The sequence below is a fragment of the Phaseolus vulgaris genome, chromosome 11 (genome assembly GCF_051622355.1).
Source record: "Phaseolus vulgaris cultivar YP4 chromosome 11, ASM5162235v1, whole genome shotgun sequence".
NCBI lineage: Eukaryota > Viridiplantae > Streptophyta > Magnoliopsida > Fabales > Fabaceae > Phaseolus > Phaseolus vulgaris.
The window spans coordinates 53,406,960-53,434,922 of NC_143508.1; the positions used below are offsets into that span (position 1 = coordinate 53,406,960).

Sequence of the window (27,963 nt, forward strand, 5' to 3'; positions counted from 1 at the left end):
ATTTAGAATATAAATAATTGGTAGTTAAAACCTTGTTAGCTAATTAGATACCAATTTAAAAATATTTATCAATAATAGAAACTAATCTAGAAACCAATAATATTTTTAGTCTCTAATTTAGTCATTATAACAACTAATTATTTTTTATTTCTAAAATTAGTTTTTGTTTAATATTTTTTTATAATGCATTCTTCTGTTTTTCTTTATACTCTGAGTTCCCCAACCCATTCTAAAACAACAACATAGGTTTTGGATCCATATGTTCACATGAAAAGAAAATATCTAAATGGCAAAGCCAAAATATTCTGAACAATAAACATACCCTCATAAAATCTCCAGAAATATTCACCTGTCAGAGGCAATATTTAATTACAGTTAACTAACCTGCATATATAATTGGCAATGAGGTCCACAAGATTTGACACATCACTTGAAGGTATTATTGTTAAACAATAAGAAAAATGCTGGAGAACACCCCATCATTAGCTACAAATTCTTCACACCTGATTAGCTTAGAAACTTCACCATCATATGTCACAGAACATCTTAACTTTGATCAATTATGAATCACAGTTCCAAAAATTGTTGTATTTGTCACAGTTCCATTCAGCCTACTCATGATGCACTTCCTCATTTCCCTTTAACATGTTGAGTAGTGCCACATGAATGTGACCTTACAACTTTCTGCTTCTACCTTCTAAATTGTAATAATGTTACATATCTATATATACTATTTTTTTGTAAGGTTAAGTAATATGGTATAATATGTCTTTAGGGTTAAGAAGTAGAAATCAGTTGGCAGAGATTAAGTCTCATATGCTCAAATTTTCTTATATTGTAATGTTGTTCAATAGTTAACCCCTCAACTAAGTCTACCAATTTGGGGAGGAGATTAAACATCATATGCTCAAATTCTTTTATGTTGTACTGTTGTTCAGTAGTTAACACCTCAACTAAGCCTATTAACTAGGTCACCGTGTAAGAAATAAAAACCAGAATTGGTAAGGGGAGGGGATAAAGCTGTGACGAACAATTTTATAGCATGCTAAATCTGCAACAGTTATGTTTTTGTGTTTTTAGGATTCTTTGTAACTATGGTTTATTATTGTAGTTCTAATTAGTGGGATTCATGTTAATAGTTAGGATTGTGCAATTTCTGGAGTTGTTTGGATTGTTTTGAGCTGCATTCTTGATTTTTGTATACGAGTTGGAATATCTGAAGTATCATTTTTTATTTACTGGTAGAAAAAATTGTATAATATTTGTTATTTGTACTGTTGTTCAATTAAAATTGAAGTCTCTCACATCCATAATAAGCCAGAAAAAGGTTTGCATTAAAGTATTATAAGTATTGAATCTTCATTTGTTAGAGGAGAGCAATAACATTATCTACAGAGTTTTGTGTCAGTTTTGATGATGAACTAAACTAAACCAATGAATTTGTCTTGACCCTTTTGAAACATCAACTTCAAAAGGCTAAAAATCCATGAAATATGAAGAGAAAAGGCTTCCCTCTCCTCCAAATAAGCTTCCATGCCCCCCACTATGTTCATGCATTTTTCCACTGTCAATGTTGTAAGGCTTCAAAGATGATGACTTCACAGAGGGAAAAGTAAAGAGTGGGGGCTCCAAAACAACTCAGAAACAGTCCATCAGAAATTTCATGTCATCAAAATGCAGTGCATATGTGCCGTGATATTAATTAATCACCACACTGTTTCCAGGTTCTGTCCTTATCTGTGAGGCTGTGAATGAGTAAAATCAAAGCTTTGGAAGTAACTCAAGAAGAAAAAAAAATATCATATCATAACATAACAAGTGATTCCAAATAATGTTACTAGTCATTTATAATTGTGACTGCACATAACTCCCATTATGTTTCCTCATTAATAGCTTTTCTTGACCACTCAACCCTTTTTCACTCCCAAATCTGTGTGCAACTTATGCTCCAGATCTAATGTCTAATCTTTACCTTCATTTCCTATACCAGACATTTTGAATTATTTGCTACAGCTAAGGCATATAAATCAACAACAGAAGAAAAAAAATCATCTACACTTCAAAAATTAATTTAGGAGCTTAGTTGTGAAAATGTATTATTGGAGATTCTACATTGACTAGAAATTAGAACATTTCGTAGTATATAAATGCGTGCAAACCTTATTTCATAAGTTGATTTTATGAGATTGAGTTAAGCATCTTATTTTATTTTAAAAATAATTATTATTTTAGTTATCTTAACCATTTTGAGTAAGAAAATTATTAAATAAAAATCAATTTTAAAAATAAAAAATAATTACTTGCTATATTTATAAAATTAAGTACTATTTTAAAGACTAAAAATATTTATCAATAATAGACTATTTTAAAGACTAAATAATTGGTAACTAAAATTTAGATAGTTAATTAGATACTAATTTATAAACTATTTATCAATAGAAACTAATTTAAAAATCAATAATATTTTTAGTATCTAAAATAGTATTTAATTTAGTTTTGTTTCTAAATTTAATTTCTAAATAATGATTTTCTAATAGTGAATGTTTTTTTTAATCTTATTTAATCCCTCCAAGAAGGGTGAAGTGTGATAAGAGACAATTTGTTCTTGTCATCATCTGAATTTTGTTTTAGTTATGAATTTGCCTTCTTATGTAATCAGCAAGATTCTTATCCTGCTTTAATTCACTGCTGCTTACATTGGAACAATTTTTTTTTTGTATGAGACAAAATACAAGTTCATTTTTATTTTGGATAACACCTTTTTATCTATATTAAAAATTTAATTATCTATTTTTACTTGATTAAAAATTTAGTTATCTAATTTTTTTTCTTGATTGAAAATTTAGATGCCATTAAGATTTCATAGAATTCACATTTTTAATATAGTAATTTTCTATAAATATTTACAAAAAATTTAAACCGGAATAAGTTTATTTTAGATTACTACTATACCTATTTATTTGTTTTTGAGATGGATGGTGTATTTATAATTTTTTAACAGTTTTTCTAAGATTGTATTGGGCCTGCTTGTACAACAAAGCTTTGTTGCATCAGTTCAGCCCAAATACCCAAATGGAAAGAAGGTGTTTCTTCCTGCACTTCATCAAATTTCTTGTTGCACCCATCAATTAAGTAAAATGACTAAAATGTCTCATCTGATTTGTCTTCATTTGATAAAGATCTTTCCATAATATATTCTAGAAAATGTTTTCCAAGAAAATATTTCATTATTATGAAAAATATGTTCCAGAAATATTTTGAGAAAAAAATAATTCATAATTTATTTTTAGCAGGAGTAAAATAGTTTTTTTTTTCTCAAAATAATGGGGGTATAGGAAGAAATTTGTTGGGTGCAGAAAAAAAACAACCTCGAGAAAAATAAAATGATTTGGGCCAGATTAGTTTTCATGGGTTATTTAGAAAAGAATCACAATTTTGTATTGATTACATTTTATTTTAATCACTCTCCTTTTTAAATTATTTGTGATTTTGGCATCTTAAGTTATTTTAGTAAATTTATATTGTTTTCAAATAAATTAATATATCTACAGTATTAATATATCTAAATAGGTAAATATCTAAATTTAGATTGAGATAACTCTTTTATCATATTATTTTTTGGTGCATACCATTTAAGACTGCAATAATAATAGAAATTATTATTATTATTATTGTCATATATATAATATATAATTTTACTTTAAAAGAAAATCTTGAAAAATTACAAATATAAAAAAAAATGTATAAGGAAATTTAAAATAATTTTAAATGAAAAAGACAAAGCAAAAACTTTTAAACCCATTTTATCTTGTGGAACAAGGTGAGAAAAAAATATAATGTTAGTTGTTATTATTTCCCTGTTCACCTTCATCTTTAGGGTTTCTTCTTTTCCCTGTTTTTGCTCAGCTTCTTCTTCAGTTCCGCTTCTGAGATAATAGTAAGTTCTTACATATTCGCATGTTCTTACATTTTTTTTTTCTTTTTCATTTTCGACTTATTATTTGTGTTCTGTCTAATTACGAGTGAATATGTTTTTGTTTACCGAAAATCAGAAATATGTATCATAATGGAGTTAGGGTTTATGGGTGTGGGAGAAAAGGAGAAAGAAGTAGGATGTAAGAGGAAAGAGGGGGCAGATTTTTAAATTTTATAGCCTTGTAATAATAATCTATACCTATCCGATTTGGGAGAAAAATAAAATTTGAACCAATTTTGATTCGGGATTGTCAAAGAATTTCAAAATTTAAACCAAACCAACTGGATCAAGAATCTATTGATTTGTTGAGTTGTTATTGTTGTTTATTGATTTGTTGAGTTGTTATAGTTGTTCTATGATCTGTTGAGATGTTATAGTTGCTCTTTTATTGTGTCTTCCCAATCCATCCTAAATCAACAGCATAGGGTTTTGGATTAGCTTAGAAACTTCTCCACCATCAGCTTGTAGCATATGTCACAAAATATCTTAACTTTGATTTGTATTTGTCACAGTTCTATTCAGCCTATTCATGATGCACTTGCTCATTTCCCTTTCTTCTACCTTTGTAAATTGTAATGGTGTTACATCTATACTATTTTTGTAACATTAATGCAGACTTAGTTTATGTATTTGTTGTATTTGCATTTTTTATTCTTATACAAATAGTAGTAGGAATAAAATCTTGACTTGAGAGTGTTCCAAATGGTTATAATGTTTTTAACACAAGTACATGTCTGTCATGGATACAATGCCTATGTATCCATGCTTTGTACACCGAGACACTGTTTTTGTTTCTTTGGATGTTGAGAAATTACAGATGGGATAAGGAAGCTGCATAATGTTCCATTTAAGTTGGCTGTATTGCTAAACCTGCAATACTTGAGATATTGTTAGTTTTGACTCATTGTGTCTGGTTTTACAAATTGTGCTAGTTTCTTTTCTTTTTCTAAGCTTTATCCTTTTTTTTTCAGAGCAAAGTTTCTGGCCTATTGTCTGTATCATGGGAACCAGGGGAGTAATTGGAGATAAGTGGTCGATGAGAATTCTATGGGCTTGTGCAATTGGAAGTGCTGTCGGTATGGATTTTGGATTTTTGGGCTTCTTCTATTTCTTTTTTCACTGAAACTTTGTTCAATTACAGTTTTGTTTTCATAACTACAAATTGTCTAGGCCTGTACTTTGTTGCTGTAGAAAGACAAACGCAGAATAGGGCGAGAATGTTGGCTGAAGAACTAAGGGCAGCGTCTTCAGGTGGAAACAATGGCGAAGACAGCTGAACTTACAGCATAGGCAAAGTTTCAGATTTTCTGAGATTTTCTGAGAGGTGTTTCTCTCTATGCTGCAAAATTTATGTGGCATTTGTCCATGTGCTAACATTATCTAGAACTTTGTACTGGGAGTAAATAATAAGTAGATTTTCATTTCAAAGCATTATTGAAAGGATTGAAATATTAAAATAAGCTTTGTAGCCACATTTTTAACTCAATTTACTTTTGTGCTTTGATGATTGAAATATTAAAGTAGTTTTCTTCCAATGTTGAAAAGGGTGATCTAAATATGAGAAGATTGAGTCATCAATTAAGAGATGTTAGAGAAAGAAACTGACTGTTTCTTCTTGCACCTCCACCATAGGTTCTTCTGTTCTTCTGGCACTCCCATACACAAAGTGAAAATATTTTTTTATCCGCACATGCATTTGATAAAAGACTTCCGGATTATGTAATCTGGAATTAAAAAAGACTTCTGGATTACATAATCCGGAAACTAATCATGCATCTTAAAAAACGCTTTCAGATTATGTAATTTGGAAGTTAATTACAATTTTGAAAAAAGATTTTTGGATTAGGTAATCCGGAATATTATAGAGGGGGTTGTTTTTGGAAATATGAAAATTTTTGGAGGTGAGTGAAGAATATATGGTGCTGCAGGAAGAAACAGCCAAAAAAAACTTTATGTTTTGAACACGGGCCCAAGCATAACATTTCATGAAAACATAAAAAAATCTTTGTTCTGTATTAGTCTATGTAAGATCCCTTGAAAATCTTAACAAATATTAACCAAGCTAAAAAAATAGCTTAACCAGATGTAATAAAAAGATAGCTTAACAAACCAAAATAGATAGATAGGTTAATAATAATAACAATGAAGGGGATTTTCTATAAGTGGAGTAATAATTGAAAATATTCTTATTCTTATTATTATTGCATATATTATCTTAAAAAGAAAATCTTAAAAAATTAAGAAGTTAATTTCCAGTTTTTTATAATTTTAAAGTATAATAGAATATAACTTATTTTAAATCTATTAATTTTTCTTTTTTAATTTATAAATAATTATTACTTTATAAAAAAATAAAAATGTTAAATATTTCATGTATTTACAATAGTAAAACAGAAGTTAACTTGTTTGAAATTTCATCTCTAGTTTGCTTTCTTTTTTATTTAAATGTTCTTATTCTAAATTTTTTTCATTCATTTTATTTTTACTTTGTGATTTTTCAATGTTAGTATTCTTGAATTTTTTCTTGGATTGATTGATATTAATTCATAATTCTTAAAAATAATAAGAATTTTCTCCATCATTTACCTTCTCTAAATATGTAACCAAACTTAACAGTTGAGAACTTAATATTGCTAATATACATGAGTTATCTAATACATATTTTAGGGTCACACTCTTAACATGGATTTCATCATATCTAACCATTTTACTTCAAATGAATTATTGTAATAAACTTTCAACAACACACATGTAGTTCATATGAAATTAAAAATATTTAAGATATGTTGAGATACTCTATAATACAAACCAACTCTCATCTTTTATCAAATGTTAAATTGTCTAAGAATTAATATATATATATATATATATATATATATATATATATTATAAAAACACTCGTATCACTATCAAATTTTACATCTCTATCTAATTAACAAACAATCATTTGCCATTATATAAAAAAATACTATTAAAAGAAATAATATGAATCTAAGAACTAATATTAATATGATTAAAATATTATTAATTCTAGTATTAATCAGGACAACTTAAAAGATTATTATTTATTTTAGTATTATTAACTTTTTATCAACAGCAAATTTATAAATAATATTTATTGCATCACAATTCTATTATTATTTCAAAGTCAGGAATATTTGACAGATTTCTTATTTAATATTTAAAAAAATCTTTTCCAAATACACTTTTATACCAAATTGTAATTTTAAACCTATTAAAATTGATATTTTATACCATATAATTAAAATAATCTAATTAATTAAAATGTAAAAAATATATAATATATAATATATATATATATATATATATATATTTAAAAAAATATAGATATTTCAATAACAAAAACAATACCTAAATAATAAATTAAAATTAAAAAAAATCAATTAAAAAAACAAATAAAGTTCACATGGGAAAATATCAACAAAGTGAGTTGCAGTTTGATGTGTTCAAACTTGGTTATATTCATTGATTCATCATTCCATTTGTTAAGGTCTTCTCTTCTCTCCAACAAACTCGCTCAACCACAAACTTCTCTTTAAAAGTTACTCTTCCACTTTCTCTCCCACTACACTCTTCCTTCTCTCCTTCTTCAATCCAACTTTTCATCTTACAGTTATCTTTTGAACCTTAATATCTTTTGTTTTTTCTTGTAAGTTTTCTCTGACCCTTTGTTTTTTTCTACTGCTTTTCATAAAGTTAATAAATCACTCTGAATACTTAGATTTTTGTATTGTAGAATTGAATCTAATGGGAATGTTTACGTGTATTTGTCCTTTTTTTTTTTTTTTTTTGATCTTTGACATAAGATTGCATCAATAATAAACCTATTTGAAAAGCCTCGATTCTTGTTCGTTCCTGTATATATGGTTTATTTGTTATGTGTTAATGATAGTTCATTTCTATTTCAATTTCTCAATTTTATCTGTGTTGTACATATATGAGTGATTTTGTTCATGTTTTTGTAACTGCTGTGTTTCATTTTATTATGAACAAAGGCAATGATGATAACAACATTTTACCTAGACATTGTTTTTGTTTATAAGCACACAAAGTGGTTAAAGATCTTAAAGTTTACCCTAAGATCATATTTTCAACTTATCATTCATTAAGATTTGTGATTGAATTTACTGTGAATCAAACAACCACCTTTCTTATTTGATTTGTTAGATAATTTGAGGGTGTGTTTCCTTTCTCATGACGAACTTTGGTACTGGTTAATTGTATTGTTTGTTCAGGAAAGACAAGCATGGTTGATCAGGTTCAGCACCCTAGAGTCATTGAGAAAGTTGCAGGCCAGCTACATCTTCGAACTGGTCTTCCACTGTACCACCAGAGGCGATCTTTCGGGAATTACTCCAATGGTGTCTCCTTTGGGAAACACTCGAATGCAGCATTTCAGGTTCCAGTGATGCCAGCATGCAGAGGTGGAATTGATGTCTCTGCTGTTGCAGCAACAGCCTCACCTGTGTTTGTTGCAGCTCCTGCTGAGAAAGGAAACTTCCTCCTTGACTTTCTCATGGGTGGAGTGTCTGCTGCTGTGTCCAAAACTGCTGCTGCCCCCATTGAACGCATCAAGCTCTTGATCCAGAACCAGGATGAGATGATCAAAGCTGGTAGACTCTCTGAGCCCTATAAAGGTATTGGTGAGTGTTTTAGCAGGACAATCAATGAAGAGGGTTTTGGTTCCCTATGGAGAGGTAACACTGCAAATGTCATCCGTTATTTCCCTACTCAGGTAACTCATGTTGCTCCTACCCCTTATGATTAACATGAACTATATATATTACACAACTTTTTACATTGCCAATCAGAAAAGTCATCTTAAAGTAGCTATTGTAGAAGTTAGCAAATTCATTATACATCATCACCCCTTATGATTTCTAAGGATAAAAACATGCACTATATATTATTACACAAGTTTTTGCATTGCCAATCAGTCAGAAAGGTAATCTTAAAGTAGCTATTGTGGAAGTTAGCAAATTTATTATACATCATCATCACACAGTCTGTGATTTGGACGACAGTGTATGGTACTATCAGGTCAATCATTATTGATTCTTTGTACTGTTCTAGGCCCTGAACTTTGCATTCAAGGACTACTTCAAGAGGCTTTTCAATTTCAAGAAGGATAGGGATGGTTACTGGAAATGGTTTGCTGGTAACTTGGCCTCAGGAGGAGCTGCTGGTGCCTCATCCCTCTTTTTTGTCTACTCCCTTGACTATGCTCGTACCCGTCTGGCTAATGATTCCAAGGCTGCAAAGAAGGGTGGAGAAAGGCAATTCAATGGCCTTATTGATGTCTACAAGAAGACATTAGCTTCTGATGGTGTTGCTGGTCTTTACCGTGGCTTCAACATTTCCTGTATTGGAATCATTGTGTATCGTGGCCTCTACTTTGGGATGTATGATTCCCTCAAACCAGTTCTCTTAACAGGCTCTTTGCAGGTTGGTTTCATGCATACCCTTCTTGTTTGTTCTTTTCTGGCTACTCTTATTTGATCAAATGTTTTTTATTTGGACTCACTTGTGTGTCAGAATATATCTTCTTCCTAAATCTATTCATGTTTAAGGTGGGAAGTAGTTACTTTTTCTTCATATAACATGGATAAATGTTGTTTCTTTTTGTTGATCTATTAAAAATGAATTTTGGAATGAAAAGGAACACAAATGCTAAATAGAACTTTATGTATTGGTTAAAAGATTCAAAAATGGAACATTTTAGTTAGGAAATGTCACTAATAAACCAGTATTCTTAACCAATGTTCTTAATCTTAAAACACACAGAGCCAAACAGAAAAGGCCAAGACATAAAATAGATTTAGAACAAGGATAGTTGTGGTTATCATAGTATGTGATCTTTATTTACATTAATGTTTTTTTGAAACAAAATAAGACTGTGCTAGATAGATTTCATTCATATGCTGACAGCAATTGTCATTTTGTTTGGTGTTTTCAGGATAGCTTCTTTGCTAGCTTTGCTCTTGGATGGCTAATCACCAATGGTGCAGGATTAGCCTCATACCCAATTGATACTGTGAGAAGAAGAATGATGATGACATCTGGTGAAGCTGTGAAGTACAAGAGCTCCATGCATGCATTTACACAAATCCTTCAAAATGAGGGTGCTAAGTCCTTGTTCAAGGGAGCTGGTGCCAACATTCTTCGTGCTGTTGCTGGTGCTGGTGTGCTTGCTGGTTATGACAAATTGCAGGTCATAGTCTTTGGCAAGAAGTATGGCTCTGGTGGAGCTTAATTTCTCACCACTCACTTAGATTAGATGATGGTGAAAAATCACTATTGAGTTTATGATTTGCTCAATGCAATTTTGTCCCTTTTTTATTATTTTGATCAAAATTTGATATTGTTTTTGATTTATTTGAGTGACATGTCACTTTATTATCTATTTTCTTGATGATATTTGAAATACTCTATTATTATATATGTTGTTTTTGATTGATGATTTAGTGTGTGTTGAAGTTAATCTCTTATAATTGAATTGATCATTCTATGAGGTGATAACTAGTTTCTAAATTTGAAGCATAAGAAACAAATGTCAGAAACTTGTTGATAACATCTTTTAAGGAAAACTCCTCTTATCAAATGTTTCCAACAACTTAATCTTTTGTCCTTTTGTCATCTAAATACTTATTGATAAATACATTTAAAAAACCTCACTAATATGTCATCATCAAATCATAGTCATAACTATCCTAAAAAAACTAAATTGTTTAAACATGATTGCTCTATAAAAGGTTAAAAATTAAATTATTATAATATATTTGTTAAACTTTCATTCTTTGTTAATGGTTGTATATTAAAAATTAGTTTAAATATGCTTTTAGTATTTAAAAATATTTTTATATTAAAAATGGTTTATAATCTTTAATGATGAAAATTAATGTTTTTAAAATGTATTTATTTTATTCCTCTAAAATATTTTTGTCACATTTTAAATTTTAGAAGGTGAAAAAAATCACAATGAATTTCCTAATTAATTTATGTACATGTGTATATCAATATAAAATAAAACAATCAAATACAAATTTCATAACTATTTTATCTATCATCACTAAGTTTTTTTAGTTTTCTTGAGTTTTAAATAACAAATTTTAGAATAGATTGAAATGTTGTTTATTTTAAATGTCTTGAAATAGTAGTCTAATTAATTTTAAAGAGAACTATGATAATGCAAAATAGTTGAGCTCTCAACCCTAATGATGTTTATTGTCAGCATATTCTTAAAAAAGACAAATGACACATTCCTAGTCAACAAAAAAATATTTAAAAATGAATAAAAATAAAAATAATTTAACTACGATACGATGATAGGGATGTGGTATGAAAAGTATTCTACAATCAATATCATCCATTTATTGAGCATGATTTTTTTTTTCAATTGAAAATGAAAATGAAAATTAATTATTTGTGGTTTTCCCTATGATTTATAATGCTTACAAAATTTAAATTAAATATTTCATAATTTACCCAAAACTTTTTATAACAAATTAATGAATTTTAAGTATTTAACTCAATTTATGAATAAAAATATTTTAATTGTATTTAAATATAATAATTCACTAACTAAAACATTTATTAATATATGTATATAATTCTAATAATTGTAAGATTTTAGTAACACATTATAAATGGTTAGTAACACATTAAAAAATGGTTAGTAACACATTTCTTTCCTTGTTAATACTTTTTACTTGGAATTCAAAATCATTAAAATTACATAATTTTGTAGAACACAATTCTTATTGCATCACATAATTTTGTGAAATCCCTTTTTAGGAGTTTCATTGAGTTTTCTAATTGTTGGTAAATTATAATTAATAATCAAATTGTGTTAAACTAAATTTTACAAAAAAATAACTATTTTTTTTATATATTATCAAACATTTAGTTAAAAATTATAACAAAATTATATATGATATAAAATAAGTTTAATTATGCATTAATGTAAAATAAGTTTAATTACATATTTGCACATTCAACTATTATTATTTTATAATTTTAATATAATTTTTTATATTATATTGTAACAATATTTATGTATTTTGTCGGCATCTTAACTATAAATACATACTGATTTATCCAAAGAATGATTTGAAAACAAAAATGAAAAACATTTTTTTTGCAAAAATACCAAAACAAAATGTTGTTGTTTTCTTTTTTAGTTTTTTTTTACTTGTTAACATATTGATAAAATGTGTGAAGAAAATGTTGAATGAAAGTAATGACAATTAGTTAATAAAATGTGCTAATATATATATAGTAGATATTTAATAAAAATTTATTCAAGATATTTATTAAAGAAAATAAAAATTTAATAAAAAGTAGATATTTTAATTAATTATATTATTCAACTTTCTCCCAAATGAATCCCAAATAGAATGGGTACAAAAGCAAGAGAACCACATTGCATTGCCATTTGTTACAGAGCATAGAAAACCCTCTCTTTCTCTCTCTCTCTCTCTCTCTCTCTCTCTCTCTCTCTCTCTCTCTCTCTCTCTTTCTCTCTCTTTCTCTCTCTCTCTGTCTCTCTCTCACTCCTCCAACCATTCTGAATGTGAACAAGGTAATTCAACTCTCCATCTTCCATTCTTCTCTTTGTTTTCCAGAAACACAAACTAAATCTCACCCACACACCAAAATTACAAACATTTATTTTTCAAATTATTTTTTGAGAAAAATTCTGGCCAAACAACCTTGTTTTCTGTCGGATTCGAAGGTTGTCGTTGTGCTATTCTCGATGTAGTTCCCTTTAAGAATTTCCTGCTCGAGGCTGTGTTTGGTGACGTGTAATGTGTTTTTTTTTCTTCTGTTTTGCTTTTTGTGCAGTTGTTGTTGAAGGGTATAGTGTAGGGTGGTGGTGTGTTCTGTTCTTCTTGGAAGTGCAAAATGAATGATGGTAGACAAATGGGGTTGCATTATGTAGACGCAGGGTTTCCTTATGCTGTGAATGAAAACTTCGTGGATTTCTTTCAAGGATTCACTCATGTACCCGTCAATTATGCCTTTGCTGGCTCAATGCCTGATCAGGTTTTTCTTTCTCCTTGGTTTTATTTTGTTTTAAATTTTGGATAAAATATCACGAAATTTAGCTTTATACTTTGTGCGATCTTTGACATTGTGGTTAAATGTGGCTACAATTGGTGGCAATACAGTTAGAGTCCTCCAAAATTTGACCTTGTGGCTGAAATTGTGGTCAGTGACCCTTTTTTAAGCCATGCATATCAGCACTAAAAACTTGTGATTCTGTTAAACTGTTGGGATTAAGAATGTATTAAGTTTTTATAGGGACCAAAATTGAATTTCAAGCTATTTTGGGGACCATAAACGTGTGATACCCTTTATTCTTATTTTCATGTTGTTTCAGTGTTGCTGGATGATTTAATGGTTTTGGTGGAAATGATTTAGAATCATGCTATCCATCCAGGGATTGCAAATGTGGGTTGTTGTAAGTTTTTATTGAGTTTTATTCTAAATTGAATTTTACTTACTGGAAAATATGGGAGTAAAAGCAGATATTTCAGTTCTTTTGCTGCTATCATTACTGTTGCTACTTAATAGTTAGATACTTAATAGAGTTCACTATGTTTGACATGAAATCATGGGCATTTTATTATTTTTTAAATAATGGGAGTTGGATGGAAGTACAAGAAATAGTGTGAGAATGATAGGTACTTTTTTTTGTTGAATTGCAAAGGGGATAAGTAATGCTACATTTCCAAGTAGCTGTGTCATATACATGTGTGTCTCCCTTTTGACCCATTTAAATACTAAATTTTGAGTTTTTGTCATCTGTGAATGTTTTGAACTTCGCAGAAAATATTCTTTTGTTTTGTTTTATTAACTCAGTTTACTAAGATTCTGTTTTGGTTTGTGACCATAACTATTTAATCTTATATTCTGTCCAGGAAAGTGTCTACTGGTCAATGAACATGAATCCTTATAAGTTTGGATTGTCTGGCCCTGGTAGTACATCTTACTATAGTTCTTATGAGGTAAATGGTCATTTGCCGAGAATGGAGATTGATAGGGCTGAGTGGGAATACCCTTCCACAATTACCTCTGTGGAACCTGCTACAACAGATTCTCCACCAAGAAGAGATGGAGTCACCAGCATGCAGACCATCCCTGAAGAATGTTAGTGAAAATTTTATTTTCTTTTACTGTAAGCAAACTCCTGTGGCCAAGTTGTTGGTTTCTGCAAGTTGGTTGTTGTATTTTATCACTTTTAGGTGCCATGCTATCATCAAATTGGTGTCTGGAGGTAGGGGGGGTGGGGGGTGTTCTAGAGGGGGGAGGGGTTGTCGGGTTGGATGAAACTCATTATTGAAATTACTGTTTTAAATTGCTACTATTCAGAAAAAAAAAACATTAATTTTATGGTAGCATCTTTGTTATTTGGATTTCTTTTTCAAACAGTGTTAATCATCATGCTAACCTTTTAAGTGAAGCTTATTTTTTTTTCCTCGCTTCTGAGTTAAATTGAAACTTCTTTTTTTATTATTTAGGAAATCTATTTGAATCATAGTATGGTATATTAACTCTTTTAAATTTCTTTTGCAGGCAGTCCAAATCATCTTGAGTCCAATAGTAGTAGCCAGGTAGGAAGCTTTCTTATTAACCCAGCCACAATTTTAGACCTTAACTATTTGAATTTTGGTTTAATATTCAATCATTTGTCCTGGTAGGAACACTGGGTCCCCTATGCTTGAAATATGGGAGACATTATTTCAATGATAGTTTGGTGTACATGGCATACTTTAATGATAAATTGTAATCTATCTACTGCACACTTTTTTGGATACTTTAACACTTTATTCAGTTAATGTTGATTAAAATGAATATTACTCAATTTAACTTGGGCCCCTTGGCAAAACTAGTCCATGATTTCAGTTATGCAATTAATTTGTTTAAATTTTCAACATGTGACAGATAAATCCCTGTAGTTTTAACTTTGGAAAATAGTCTGCCTATACTTTCAATCTGTGACAAACAACAATAACCTTATTTCAGTAGGTGATGAGGTCAACTACATGGATTACACTATGTCATTGGGCTCTCAATGTGACAGACAACCACCCCTCTAATTTTTATTTTAGCAAATAGTTTGCCTAAACTTTAACTTTGTGGCTAGTAATCCTTGTGGGTTTAATTTTGGGAATTACTTACAAGGGCTTATTTATGATAAAGTTGAAAGCTTTACGGGGTCAGTAACCAGCCAAAGTTGTAAACACTGCTATTTGCACAACAGTCACAGTTAAACAGGGTGATTTTCAATTTAACTATAAATTTTTACCATACTTATGTGTGTTAAACTATGTTTTTTCAGCTTGTTAGGCTAGGTTTTTTGGAATGTCTGAGTTATATCTTTATAATGCAATTGCTAGTCATTCTGTTATATCCTTTACGCATGTTATCTGATACAAAACTGAGTCCAAAAGTGCCAAATATGGCAGAACAAAAAAAAAGGAAATGAGATACATATTATTAGAATGCTGAAAATTATAGTAGCACCAGCACACTACAGCCCTCGAGCATATCTCCTGCAGAGAACATAACCTCTCCATAACAAACTATATGATTCCAAGATACCCCAAATCTCCTGCCCATCAGCTAATTGCCAAGCTTTTCCCAAGTCAGTAACTAAATCTCCCTTCCCCTTTTTTCTCTCTCCCAGTTCCCTACTCACCCATTTTCCCTCATCTAAACTTTCCAGACAATAGGCCAATGAGACAAGATGAACAATTCTGCCCATTGTGTCCATGATTTCTTTTGGGTCCTAACATCTTTTACAAAACAGACAAAACAATATTTTTCTAGATTTTTCCAAACAGCATCGAATCTCATGCTTAATGCAAAGCACCAATGCTTGCATTTTCTTCACATGTCGTATCATGTGCATACACAATGGCGTGTTACTTTGGGTACTTATCTAAAACTTATGTACAGATGATACTCAAGGAGGGAATGATATTGGCATAACTGTGACTCATTATTTGGTACCTCATTCTGGAGCTCATTATTTGTGTCAGAATTCAATCCATAAAGATGTTATTTGAATCCTCTAAATTGATTTCATGTGCTACCTTGCAACCTGTTTTCTCATAAGCTTGATCAGACTGGGAGTTATATTATTTAAAAAGAAAGACTTGAAAAAATTTGAGTTGAGATCTCTCTGCATTTCAATTGGTTAATGTTCAAAAGTAGTTAACCCTTCTGTATATTGTTTCCAACTTGTAACTTGATAATCAAAAGCAGCATAAAAATTTATCCCGAAGCCTATAATCCTTGGTGTTGCATTTGTGCAGGTCATATGGCAAGACAATATCGATCCTGATAATATGACTTATGAGGTGTGACACACTAAATGTTTTACATGTAAATGCTGATGTATGCATGTAGTTTCTTACTTTAGAATATTGTTTTGCGTCTTTTAAATCATTGATTATTATATTAGTTATGTTTTACTAAACATCATATTCAATTAATTCATGCTGAGTGAATTTAAAAATTTAAGATATTAACTACTCAGACGGGTAAGCATCCTAAGTAAGCATATTTTCTACATTCTCTGATTTGTTTAGAGATTAGGGATTTTCTTGCAGGTTTTTGCATTTTAAAATTCTAAATGTTCAATATTATTTCTATATGAACCAACTCTCTCAAAAGTTCAAGTTGTTTGGTGAAGATCCGGGAATATAAATACGCTCCAGTCTACTACACGCCATTTAGACACAGATCACCTAGACACTTGGTCATAATAGGAGCCTTGATAGTACCATGTCGAGAACCAACTCAAAAGATTAAGTTGTTAGCCGAAAGCACATGAACAAAACAGGTCCAAAGAATGTCAATCAAACAGAAATGATGCTTTTATATGTTATCAATTTTTATTTGAATAATTATTAAGATAAAAAAGGGTGTTGCCCGAAAGATTTTGGACTTTGCATTGCAGAAAGGATCCACTTTGTATATGTCTAATAAAATCTGATGATTGAAGTTAGGCATGGTGGTTTAACTTATTGCTAATTTGTATTTCAATATTTTGAGCTCTCAATTTTATTGGTTTGTTGTTGAATCGAATTTGAATTATAGATCATATGAATCAATAGCCAAATGATATTTTGTAAGTGACAGGAACTACTGGATTTGGGAGAGGCAGTTGGGACTCAGAGCCGAGGTCTTTCACAAGAACTTATTGATATGCTTCCAACCTCGAAGTACAAATTTGGTAGCTTATTCAAAAGAAAAAATTCTGGGAAAAGGTAAACTCCTGTTTCTCAACCATTTTTACAGAATACATGGAAATATGGATGATAAAAATTTGAATGAGCGTCAAACACAATATTATATTGTTGAGGAAAATGAGGTGAATGATAAAAATCAATTGACCTTGTCCATTTTCGATTCTTGATTCGTTTCCTTCCTTCCCCTATACCCTGGGAAATGTAATGGTAGATTATTTCTTGCACTGTGGTTGACAGTACACAATGTTTCGATAGTCATAATTACAACGACTAGAGTTCCTACTTTTAATCCGATTCCCAGAGAATTTGATCCATTATTCTCTAGTTTTATATGTAGAACTACATTGATCATAGAAGTTTGATGTTATTTCCCTTTTCTGGTTCTTAGGACTTCTACCTGCATACTTATGATAGAGAAATAATATCTGTAAAACAAATTACATAACAAATTTTACAACTGAGAAAAGGTTTGAACTGTAATAAATGATGTGATGAAGAGAGATTGGCACAGAACATTGTGTAAAATTGTTGCATGTGTATGTCACATTTCTTTATGATATCAATCTCACCTTTTTCCTGGTTTTAGTCTCCAGCTTTATTTTCTACTTTCAGGATATACTCACAATGAATTTGCTTTCGAAACAGGTGTGTAATTTGTCAGATGACATACAGAAGAGGAGACCAGCAAATGAAATTGCCATGCAGCCATGTGTATCATAGTGAATGCATCACCAAGTGGCTCAGCATTAACAAGGTACACACATTTTTAAATGCACTGTTTTTCTCAAGTTCACTTGAATCCCATGTCTTTACCATTAAGTCAAGGTACACATTTTTGTAATTGCATTGTTCTTCTGAAGTTCACTTGAATCCAATGTCTTTACCATTTGTTGTTCCCATTTGCCTCTTTTTCAGAAATGTCCTGTGTGCAACACTGAGGTTTTTGGCGAGGAATCAACGCATTAGCATCAAGATGGCAAGAGGAATACTTTTTGTCCATTAATTTTTGCTTCTCATCCAACTCTCTCTGTCTCTCTTTCAAGTTTTCATTTCTTACACGTAGGTAGGTGTAATATGAAGAACTATGGCAGCTCTCAATATATGTTTTGTTTACTAGAACAACCTAATGGAGACTCATCTTCTTGTGTTTAATGTGTGATTTTGTGTGTATTCATGCAATATATTCTCTTTTAAGCTTATTGCCCCTTTCTTTGGTATTTGGGTTTGAAAAATCTGCTTCCTAGTCATTGATCAAGATGTGTTGGGATTTGGGAGTAAGAAATCTCATGAGCATGCTTAATGGATTTGAAAAAGGAAATACTTGTGTGGATTGCTCAGAGGGATGTGGAGATTTTAATTTGAGAAACTTCAAAATTCAATTGTGGAAGAATTAACATTGATGGATGTTACTTTTGTGGAGGAAGGAATTAATTTTCAAGTGCTACTACTGTTCTGCTTCTCATTCCTTCAAGGATAATGCCATTATGGTTAAATAATCAAATTCTTATCAGAATTTTTTTGAAAGCTATCATGTTAGACATTATGAAAATGAAACTTAACATCTTAGTTAGACTATTACGAAATTTAACATCTCAGTTACACCATTTAGTTAGACTATTACGAAACTTAACATTTCAGTTACACCGTTTAGTTAGATTGATATCTTAAGTTTCAACAATCTTATTATGTAACATGGTTAGATTTTTTATTTCAATGACTATAAAAAGTTCAAAAATTTGTTTTAAGGTTATAATTATATGATGTATCTCAAACATCAAATGAAATGTTCTTTTATAATTTTTTAATAATATTGCAAGTGAAATTCAATATCCATGTACAATTGCCAAAAAAAAAAACAAAACAAAAATCTTAATGTAAGAGGAATTTAATAATTGTACATGGTATTTGGCTATCTTTATCTGTGGAACCCATGTGTCTTTCTCTCACCATTGATGATAACAAGAATAGATAATAAACCCACACAAAATGCCACTTTACAATTAATGGCCTTGGTCCCCTTATAAATGCATTTAGAGATTGTGTTGAAGATATTAATACATTAATTTGTACATGCTCAACTTTGTCACATAAATGCTAAAATGGAAATAGGGTCAGTGACAGAGAGACTGCATTTAATTGAAATTATATATTATATTATTTTATTTTATATCTTAAAATATTTTTGATTAATTTTAAAACACGAATAATTTATAGTTAAATATATGTGAGACATTTATTATATTAATTGCCATAATGGTTAAAAATAAAAATAGGTAGTTAAACATAAAAATATTTAAAAATAAATAAAATATTATTATTAATTTTTTGAAGTATGATATTTAATTAATAAAATAAATATTAAAAATATGATAATAATTAACATAAAAGTATAATATAAAAAAATTGAAAGAATATTATATATAATGATTTTTTATGTTACACATTTGAGAAGGGTTTTTACATGGAATTATTTATAATTATTGTATAAGAAATGAAGCTAAAAATTTTTTGTTTATTCATTTTAGTGAAAGCTTTTAAATTGTAGTTTAAGAATTGGAAAATTTATGTGCACTATGTTAATGATATATAAAAAATTTCTTTACTATTACCTAATGCAATGATATTTTTTTTGTTATACTAATAGAGACATTGCTATAGACATAAAATACCTTGAATGTTTATTATGCGATAAATTATTAAGTAATTTTTTTTAGTGAGTGATTTATGAGAAAAATAATATTATTTATTAAATCAAATCACAGTTTTTGTAAACAAGAAATTCCTTCTTCACTGATTTGTCTTGGATGGAGTCTTAGAATACTATCTTACCATTTCATCACAAATTAGCAATTAGAATATTATCTTGTAATTTTGTCATAAATTAGCTTAAACATTATTTCACTAATCTCCAGTTAATTATGCAATTTATTTTAATATATTTTTATTATATATTATATTTTCATAAGCTTGATTTGTTTAGTTGGTAGACTAAATAAAATTATTTTCAAGGGAGGTTCTTCCTGTCCCTCAACATTTTTCTTCCTACACCCCCTACATTCTTCAAAATACCAAAATTACCCTTTCAGAGTTTTATATAATTTTGGAATAGGGGTTCCGTAAGAAAAAGTGTTTCTAGAATAGGGTTCCGTAAGAAAAAAAATGTTTCTAGAATAGGGATTCCGTAAGCAAAGAGTTCCAAAATAGGAAATCCAAAAGACCAAAAATCATTCCAGAATATTATTTCCATAATATATTTTTTATTTATTTCTAGATTGGTAAATTCGGAATTAATAAAATGTGTTCCAAAAAAATATGTTTTGGAAATATTTTGGAAAAAGCAATCCGAAAGTCATTTTTAAAAGAGGTAAAACAGTCTTTTTAAAAAATATGGGTGCATGAAATTTTTTTTAAGGTACAAGAAGAAACAACCTATTTTGAATAACTAGACTTACATATTTGGGTTTGGATTTGTAGATCACTCAAAAAAAGTCTCTGCACCTCTATTGTTTCTACTCCTATAGATTGGTGAAAAGACCAAACTACCCATTTGTCGTTGTTGTCTTGCTATTGCTACCACTATTGTCGTTCTTGTCAAAATCACTTTCAATAAAATAATCGTTATCTTGTTATGAAAGTTTTTTTTTATGTTTTTTTTAGACTTTTAACCTCGTCCTTCATTAGTTTGACGATAAGAGGTCATCCTTAGACTCCTGAAAGTGAATATAGCAAAATTGTCAGATTAGATTTCTATTTAGAGTTGGACCATCTTTGTTTTCTTAAGGAATTAGAGCTCTTTGTGAGCGTTCATCCTTCTAATAAGGTAAGGGAAGTTAATTTTATACTTCAATAAAACTCTAGGCTAGAGGATATGGATGTGATAGTGATGTGGTCATAAGTTTCAAAACTATTTTACAAGGTTGTTTTATTGATTGAAATAGATGTTATTTGATGAAAATAATTTAAAGTTTAAACGATTTGAATGATTGTTTGACTGTATATATTGATTTTGAAATTTCTTCTCTAATTATGATTTAAATGAGATGTTTGTATATAAAAATCAAGACAATATAGATTTAAGCAAATTTGCAATGTTTGAGGTGCTCGTAGCCTCAAATTTGCTCAGCGTCATCTTATAGCGCTCAAGCTAATTGGGGAACAACATTTTGGGGTGCTCTCGACCTTAAATTTGTTCAACACTCAGGTGGATTGAGGAGCAACGTTTTGGGATGCTCTCAGCCTCAGATCCGCTTAAGTGCATCTCCATGCGTTCAACACCATTTCCATGCACTTGGGCCATCTTTTAGGGCTCAAGCCATTTTCACAACATTTGGTATTTTCACTCAATTACCCTTTAATCCTTTTCTATAGGTTATGAAATTGAATTAAACCTTTTGAAAATTTATTATTTTGTAAATTATAAATGATTACAACTTTCTAATGCCAATATTTCACATAATTAATGCAACTTATGTGTTTAAAATAAGAAAATTTAACACTTATCAAAATGTAAAGTAAATACTAGTTATATGTTTAATTTAAATGTGAAGTTTTAAAGGATATGTGTTCAGTGTTGATATTTCTAACTATTTTAAAAAGTATAATTTATGCGTGATTGAATGGTTTGTTGAGGAATGAGATGAAATATGAAACATGTGGAAATGTGATCAATACATAGTATTTTAAGAAAAAAAAATAACTGTGTTGAGATTATTAGGATGTGCATTGATTAGAGATTCATTTAGAAGGAGATATGCATGAAGATAATCAGATGATGAGAGTGGAAGGATATTCATATGGCTAAGGATGAGGTTTGAAAAATAACTTGTCAACATGGATCGCGTGGATTAACCCTGTCATACAGGATGAATTGATTCATATGTATATGTGGCTGTATGGATTTCACAGCAGGAGTAGTATGACATGTACAAATATCTGAGTCTAAATCAATACATATGTCTTCCGAAAGTAGAGTCAAATGTCTATATGTGGATGCAATGAATTTCTAGCAAAGAGTGGTATTAAACTATATTAGTGGATTTCTGGCATGAGTGGATATAAAACATGAAATATTTATAGACACCTGGTTGTTTTGTATATTTGGAATGAATGAAGAAGTGTGATGATTCATATAGTTGTGATTGGATGATTTATATTTAATTTTTTATTGAAAGTTTTAAAATATCTAGCTTACCCTATTTTCTTGTTGACGTTTACTATGTTTGGTAAAAGGATTTGATACATACATGCAAGTGCATGTTTATTGGACAAGTAACACATGGTTGTTGATGAGTCTAACTACTAGTTTTTAGGGGAAAATAAATGTTGCAAGTGAAATACAAAATGGTTAATATAAATGGATAGTTTTATCTTCATTCAATTACCTTTATTAACAATATCCTTTAAGTTTCTATCATTAACTCAATGTGTATTGTTTTCATCAAAATTATCATTCATAAGTGTGTCCTTCCTAATGTAATGTATTCTTTCACTTTACATGTGAAAGAAGAAGACCACTATACATGTGTATTTTATATAATAATTGATTAACAATTACTATAAACTAGTCACTTCTTCCTTTGCACATGTTGTGGGTGATTTATCTCAATCATTAATAACTACAACTTTATCCATGTTGTGTGTGAAATGAGACCATGATGGATCAATATTTGATGTAAAGTAACTTGTAAATGTAAATAGTTGATGTGTTATTTTTAAAATTTGTATTATTGAAGAAAAATTAAATTAGATTAAAAATGAAAAAAATATTAGTTTCAAATTTGGATGATTTAAATTTGTTTATTTATTTAAGTTTTATAATTTAATTGGGATATTTTGGTTGTGAATCATTTTAATTAGAATTTTATTTTAGAAAACATATTATTGATTTATTTATGATACTAAAATTTGGTTCAAAATGTAAAAATTAAATAATATCTTTATGATCTTTAAAATTGTCTTTATTTGATATTATAATTTTTTATATAAATGGAAAAAATAAAACACAATATTTTAAATATTATATACCGACTAAAAAGAAATAAAAATACCTTAAAGGAAAAGAAAAATCAAATGGAAAATGATAAAAAGATAAAATGCTTGAAGAAAAAAAAAGTCTTCCACTCAATAAAAATAAAATATATAAATAGAAAATATAAAATAAAAACATTATTCTAATAATATAGTAAAATCTTTCCCTATTATTTTAGCAAAACTATTCATTTAGGTATTTTTTGTGTGTTATTTTAATAGTTGAAAATAAAGAATGTGTAGAATAAACATAGAAAAGCTTCTTCTGATAATCAATTACCGTTCATCTGAAAAGCTTGTGCAGTTCCTTACGGTGAGCATCGTTTCAAATTTGTTTTTCTCTTTTCAGTTTTCAAAACCCTAGATTTTTAGAATATGGCATTTTTATGTTATGTTTTGTTGAATTGGGAGCAGTTACTTGATGTTCTACTGAATTGGTTTTGCAGGATCGATTTGCATTTGGAATATGTCTCCGTCGTTGGATCTTCCTCCCAAGGGTGGCTTCAATTTTGATCTATGCCGAAGAAATGCAATGCTTGAAAACAAGGGTCTCAAGGCCCCAACCTTCTTGAAAACTGGGACCACTATAGTCGGATTAGTTTTTCAGGTTTGGAATCTCCCATTTCATCGCTCTGATTTATTTGTTTTGTTTAAGTTTACTTGTTCTTTAGAAGGGTTTGTATACATAATCTTTAATAAACGTAGAAGGCTTATCATCAGAACTAGACCAGGAGAGAGATTTAGTTATACCAACAAAAACAAGGAGATCATTGCAAAGGAGAAACATATGCTGTTCTTGTCTATGTTGTGTGTGAAGAGTTGGGAAGGGAATGTAGAGAAACAGAATTTGAAGTAATGGAGGAAAACTAAGGAAGGAGGAAGGTGAGAAGAGGAAGGAACACACAGATACTGAAATGAACAATTGGGTAAACATAAGTAGATATAGTAGTGAGCTTTTAGGCTTTGAGACAAGGTTGCTATATTTTGGTTTTTAAGTTGATCCATAGTGTGCTAAAGAGTGACATGGGAGTGGTGACAGAGTTTTTGTATGAGATGGTGTGGTTGGTGTATGGGAGTGACCTCCTTCCTTATATAGAGTGGTGGGATGATCCTATTGTTTTTTGGTTTCCTAAAATGCCCTTGGATGGCAAATAATTGTGAGGCAGATGACATGTTAGGCTGAGTTGCTCTTTATGGACAGTACCCCATAAATGAAGATAACTACATGCAGGGTAAGTAGCCAGTTGTGTAAGTACTATTATTGAAAGATATTTGCAAATGTTTTCTTGATGTTCACCAATTTGAGGTTTCCATGTCTCAATCCTTCCAACCTTCCCAAACACATCTATAAGACTACTATAGAACGCTACATTCAAATCAGCACCTTTTGATTTTGCTTCTTCAAATAACATATATGCTTCATCAAGCCTGTCAATTTTTGCAAGTCCATCAATGACAGAACCATAAGTTACAACTGTTGGTTGGAGACCCTTTGTCTTCATTTCCTCCAGTAATTGGTAAGCTTTGTTGACCTTTCCAGACTTGCAAAATCCATCAATATCAATGTTGTAAGCATGGGTGCCCAAATGTAGTCCTTGTTCCTTCATATCATAAAATAACTTGTATGTTTCTTTTGAAAATCCTGCTTTTGAATTAAAATTGAGTAGCTCCGAACATCAGGAGTTAAACCCCGAGCCTTTATTTCTTCAAATAAAGCCCTCTCTTTCTCAATTTCACCAGCTTTGAAATTGTCCATTGTTTTATAGGGAGAGAATATGGCAAGCCTAGACTGGCTCTGGATATCTTATTTGTTATTTTCGGAAATCTTCTATTGAGTAGGACTATTAGTCCACTTTCTCTCTCTTTTTTCTGAGAAATTTGATTATTGATGCTAAAAATATCTTATAGTAAAATATTTAATTTTGTTCTTGAATATATGGATGATTGGACTGGGTGGCATTTACAAACAGTTGACAAGAAACAATGTAGTAAAGCTCCTGCATTGATTTACAAAATTTGTAATATTTAAGTGCCTACTTTAAGAACAGCTTATCATATCGAACTCAACAGTTGATGTTGAGCGGGTTCCTTTAGCTTTTTTCATTTCTAAATTGTTCCATTAGCTGAGGTACAATTGATGAGGCTTTGATTTTAATGTTACATTTAATATGCACATTTTGTATTATAAATTTGAAACTAAGTTGCTTCTTCTACAAAGTAAAGGCCACTAACTGGGAATTGTACCAGTTGGTATTTGTGCTTATGTTGATTGCATACTTATATTTTAATATTTGATTTGTATGTTATAATCTAAAGTTGAATTTTCACATATAATCAACTTGCCTCAGGATGGTGTCATTCTTGGAGCTGATACTAGAGCAACTGAAGGGCCTATAGTGGCTGATAAAAACTGTGAGAAAATTCATTATATGGCACCCAACATATATTGTTGTGGAGCCGGCACTGCTGCTGATACAGAGGCTGTAACAGGTATTTGTTTTAAATGCACCTTCCTTTCATATTTGTTGCATTATGACTTATGGATAGTTGCATATGGATTAACTTTTGTGTTCACTTGAAAATGAGAAGTTTGTTATTTCCTGTAGATATGGTTAGCTCACAGCTTCAACTACATCGTTATCACACTGGCAGAGAATCACGGGTTGTTACAGCTTTGACCCTTCTTAAAAAACACTTATTCAAGTTGAGTTTTAGAACTTGCTCATCAGTTAAATTTCTCTCTGTATCGATCACTGGATTCTGTATTTGACTTTTTTTTTACCTATTGTGCAGTTATCAAGGTCATGTCTCAGCTGCTTTAGTGCTGGGTGGGGTTGATATCACTGGACCTCATTTGCATACAGTTAGTTCATTGCTTAAAACTTTTCTGTTATACTCAAACTTTCCTTGTTTTGAATGCTTATAGTTCAATTCCTCATTAGTTTTGATGACTTGCTTTACAGATTTATCCTCATGGGTCTACTGACACCCTTCCATTTGCAACAATGGGATCAGGTTCACTTGCTGCAATGTCTGTATTTGAGTCCAAATACAAGGAAAGTTTGAGTGTAAGTAAGCATATTAGGAACAAACTTAGTTATAAATAACAACTTTGTTTAGAGGAGTGCATTTGGTGCATTTGTGTTAAATGGTGGTGCCACATTTACGAACTGCTAAGTCTGGTATGACAGTTCTGTAGATCACAATAACATGTTTGTAATTCAGATTTTTGGCCTTATGCCATTGATAACACTGGTTTGATTGCATTATAATCATTTTAATGGAATAATATAAACCAAATATGTCTATTTCAATTCTAAATGTAATTGCTCATTATATTTGTTATAATTGATAATTGATACTGTTGATGTGATGATGTTTTAATTTATCATGTTGAAATTTGGTTGAAATTTTAATTTGATATAAAACATTTTGTTGTGGTGTAGAGGGATGAAGGCATAAAAATAGTTGTTGAGGCAATATGTGCTGGTATATTTAATGACTTGGGAAGTGGAAGTAATGTTGACGTTTGTGTGATAACTAAGGTGAGTGCCTAGCTGAATTCTAGAGTTTGTTATTCGATCAGGGTCGTCTAACTTAATTTCTACCTAATCTCTTCACTAATGCTTCACAGGGACACAAGGAATATCTCAGGAACCATCTTCTACCAAATCCACGTACCTATGTCAATCCAAAAGGCTTTGAGTTCCCCAAAAAGATAGGTTTGTTTCTAAATTTGCCAATTTATTATGCTTCAGACTTCAATAAACCCTATGTTTTTGCATAGTAATAGTTTGTAGTTTAGCATGACATTGTGGCTCACCTTGTGAAAATGATGATTTTGAGAATTTGGTATGTTGAAGTATTCGAACTTAGATAATATCTGAAGTTTTACCATTTCCTTTCAATTCCTAAGTAATTTGCATTTTGTCTCTGTAATTTCAAATTAAATAATCTTGTTGAATGGATGAGTTAGCATGGTGTAAATAGCTATACAATAGTTTAGCATATATTAGATGGAATGGTAACAGGTATGCGAAAGGCAGGAGAAAAAAAATGATGTTAGAAATTCTTTTAGTGTACTAAATATAAATTATTCATTGCAGAGGTCCTCTTAACAAAGATTACTCCCTTGAAGGAGAAGGTTGAAGTGATTGAAGGGGATGCCATGGAAGAGTAACTATCTTCCCAGAAAATAGTTGGTGTTTGAGTATGAAAACTTAGTCAATGGCTGTGATATTTAATTAGATCGTTGCAAGTTATTTAGTCAAATACCCAGTTGGTTGGATTGTGGGGAGAAGATGCTTACCAATATACATTTTGAATGATGAAAGATGTTTTTTTTTTCTATCAATTTTTTTCTTTCTAAAAAACAGTTTCTAAGGAGATTAACTTTGTTAGAATGGCATAAGGACGTTTAAGGAGCAAATTGTACATGCATGATCTTGACTTGACCATCAAATAAATATGTATGATCTTGATAGAAGATATGCATGATCTTGTCATTTAAGTGACTGAACATATGCATGATATCTAATAAATTCCTCAGTATGAATAAGTCTAATATTCCTACATATACTAATAATATTAAGAATATTTAGGATCAAATATATATCATTACTAAGACTTCTAAAAAGTATAAACATTTGGTAGATTTCTACCGAGCATATTCATATG

At 30.1% G+C, this 27,963-nt stretch overlaps 4 protein-coding genes across 4 annotated transcripts; all 4 read left to right on the top strand.

Annotated features, from left to right (window-relative positions):
• Nucleotides 1–3,809: 3,809 nt before the first annotated feature.
• LOC137810199 (HrpN-interacting protein from malus protein) lies at nt 3,810–5,511 on the top strand. The gene is made up of 3 exons (XM_068611385.2): nt 3,810–3,937; nt 4,948–5,052; nt 5,147–5,511. Exons 2-3 carry the CDS (start codon nt 4,977–4,979, stop codon nt 5,251–5,253), a joined length of 183 nt encoding a protein of 60 aa, XP_068467486.1. The 5' UTR covers nt 3,810–3,937; nt 4,948–4,976; the 3' UTR covers nt 5,254–5,511.
• A 1,930-nt stretch (nt 5,512–7,441) lies between these two features.
• Nucleotides 7,442–10,448, top strand: LOC137810109 (ADP/ATP translocase 1, mitochondrial). Its single transcript, XM_068611278.2, has 4 exons — nt 7,442–7,646; nt 8,233–8,732; nt 9,071–9,442; nt 9,954–10,448. Exons 2-4 carry the CDS (start codon nt 8,244–8,246, stop codon nt 10,248–10,250), a joined length of 1,158 nt encoding a protein of 385 aa, XP_068467379.1. The 5' UTR covers nt 7,442–7,646; nt 8,233–8,243; the 3' UTR covers nt 10,251–10,448.
• A 1,970-nt stretch (nt 10,449–12,418) lies between these two features.
• BB (RING/U-box superfamily protein) lies at nt 12,419–18,458 on the top strand. The gene is made up of 8 exons (XM_068611502.2): nt 12,419–12,578; nt 12,842–13,042; nt 13,921–14,149; nt 14,576–14,613; nt 16,321–16,365; nt 17,150–17,277; nt 17,905–18,013; nt 18,175–18,458. The coding sequence occupies exons 2-8, from the start codon at nt 12,902–12,904 to the stop codon at nt 18,223–18,225; spliced, it is 741 nt and encodes a 246-aa protein (XP_068467603.2). The 5' UTR covers nt 12,419–12,578; nt 12,842–12,901; the 3' UTR covers nt 18,226–18,458.
• A 5,040-nt stretch (nt 18,459–23,498) lies between these two features.
• On the top strand, nt 23,499–27,774 carry LOC137826030 (proteasome subunit beta type-7-B). Its single transcript, XM_068631877.2, has 9 exons — nt 23,499–23,599; nt 23,733–23,893; nt 25,635–25,776; nt 25,893–25,989; nt 26,080–26,149; nt 26,250–26,354; nt 26,733–26,831; nt 26,921–27,008; nt 27,393–27,774. The coding sequence occupies exons 2-9, from the start codon at nt 23,753–23,755 to the stop codon at nt 27,464–27,466; spliced, it is 816 nt and encodes a 271-aa protein (XP_068487978.1). The 5' UTR covers nt 23,499–23,599; nt 23,733–23,752; the 3' UTR covers nt 27,467–27,774.
• Nucleotides 27,775–27,963: the final 189 nt, after the last annotated feature.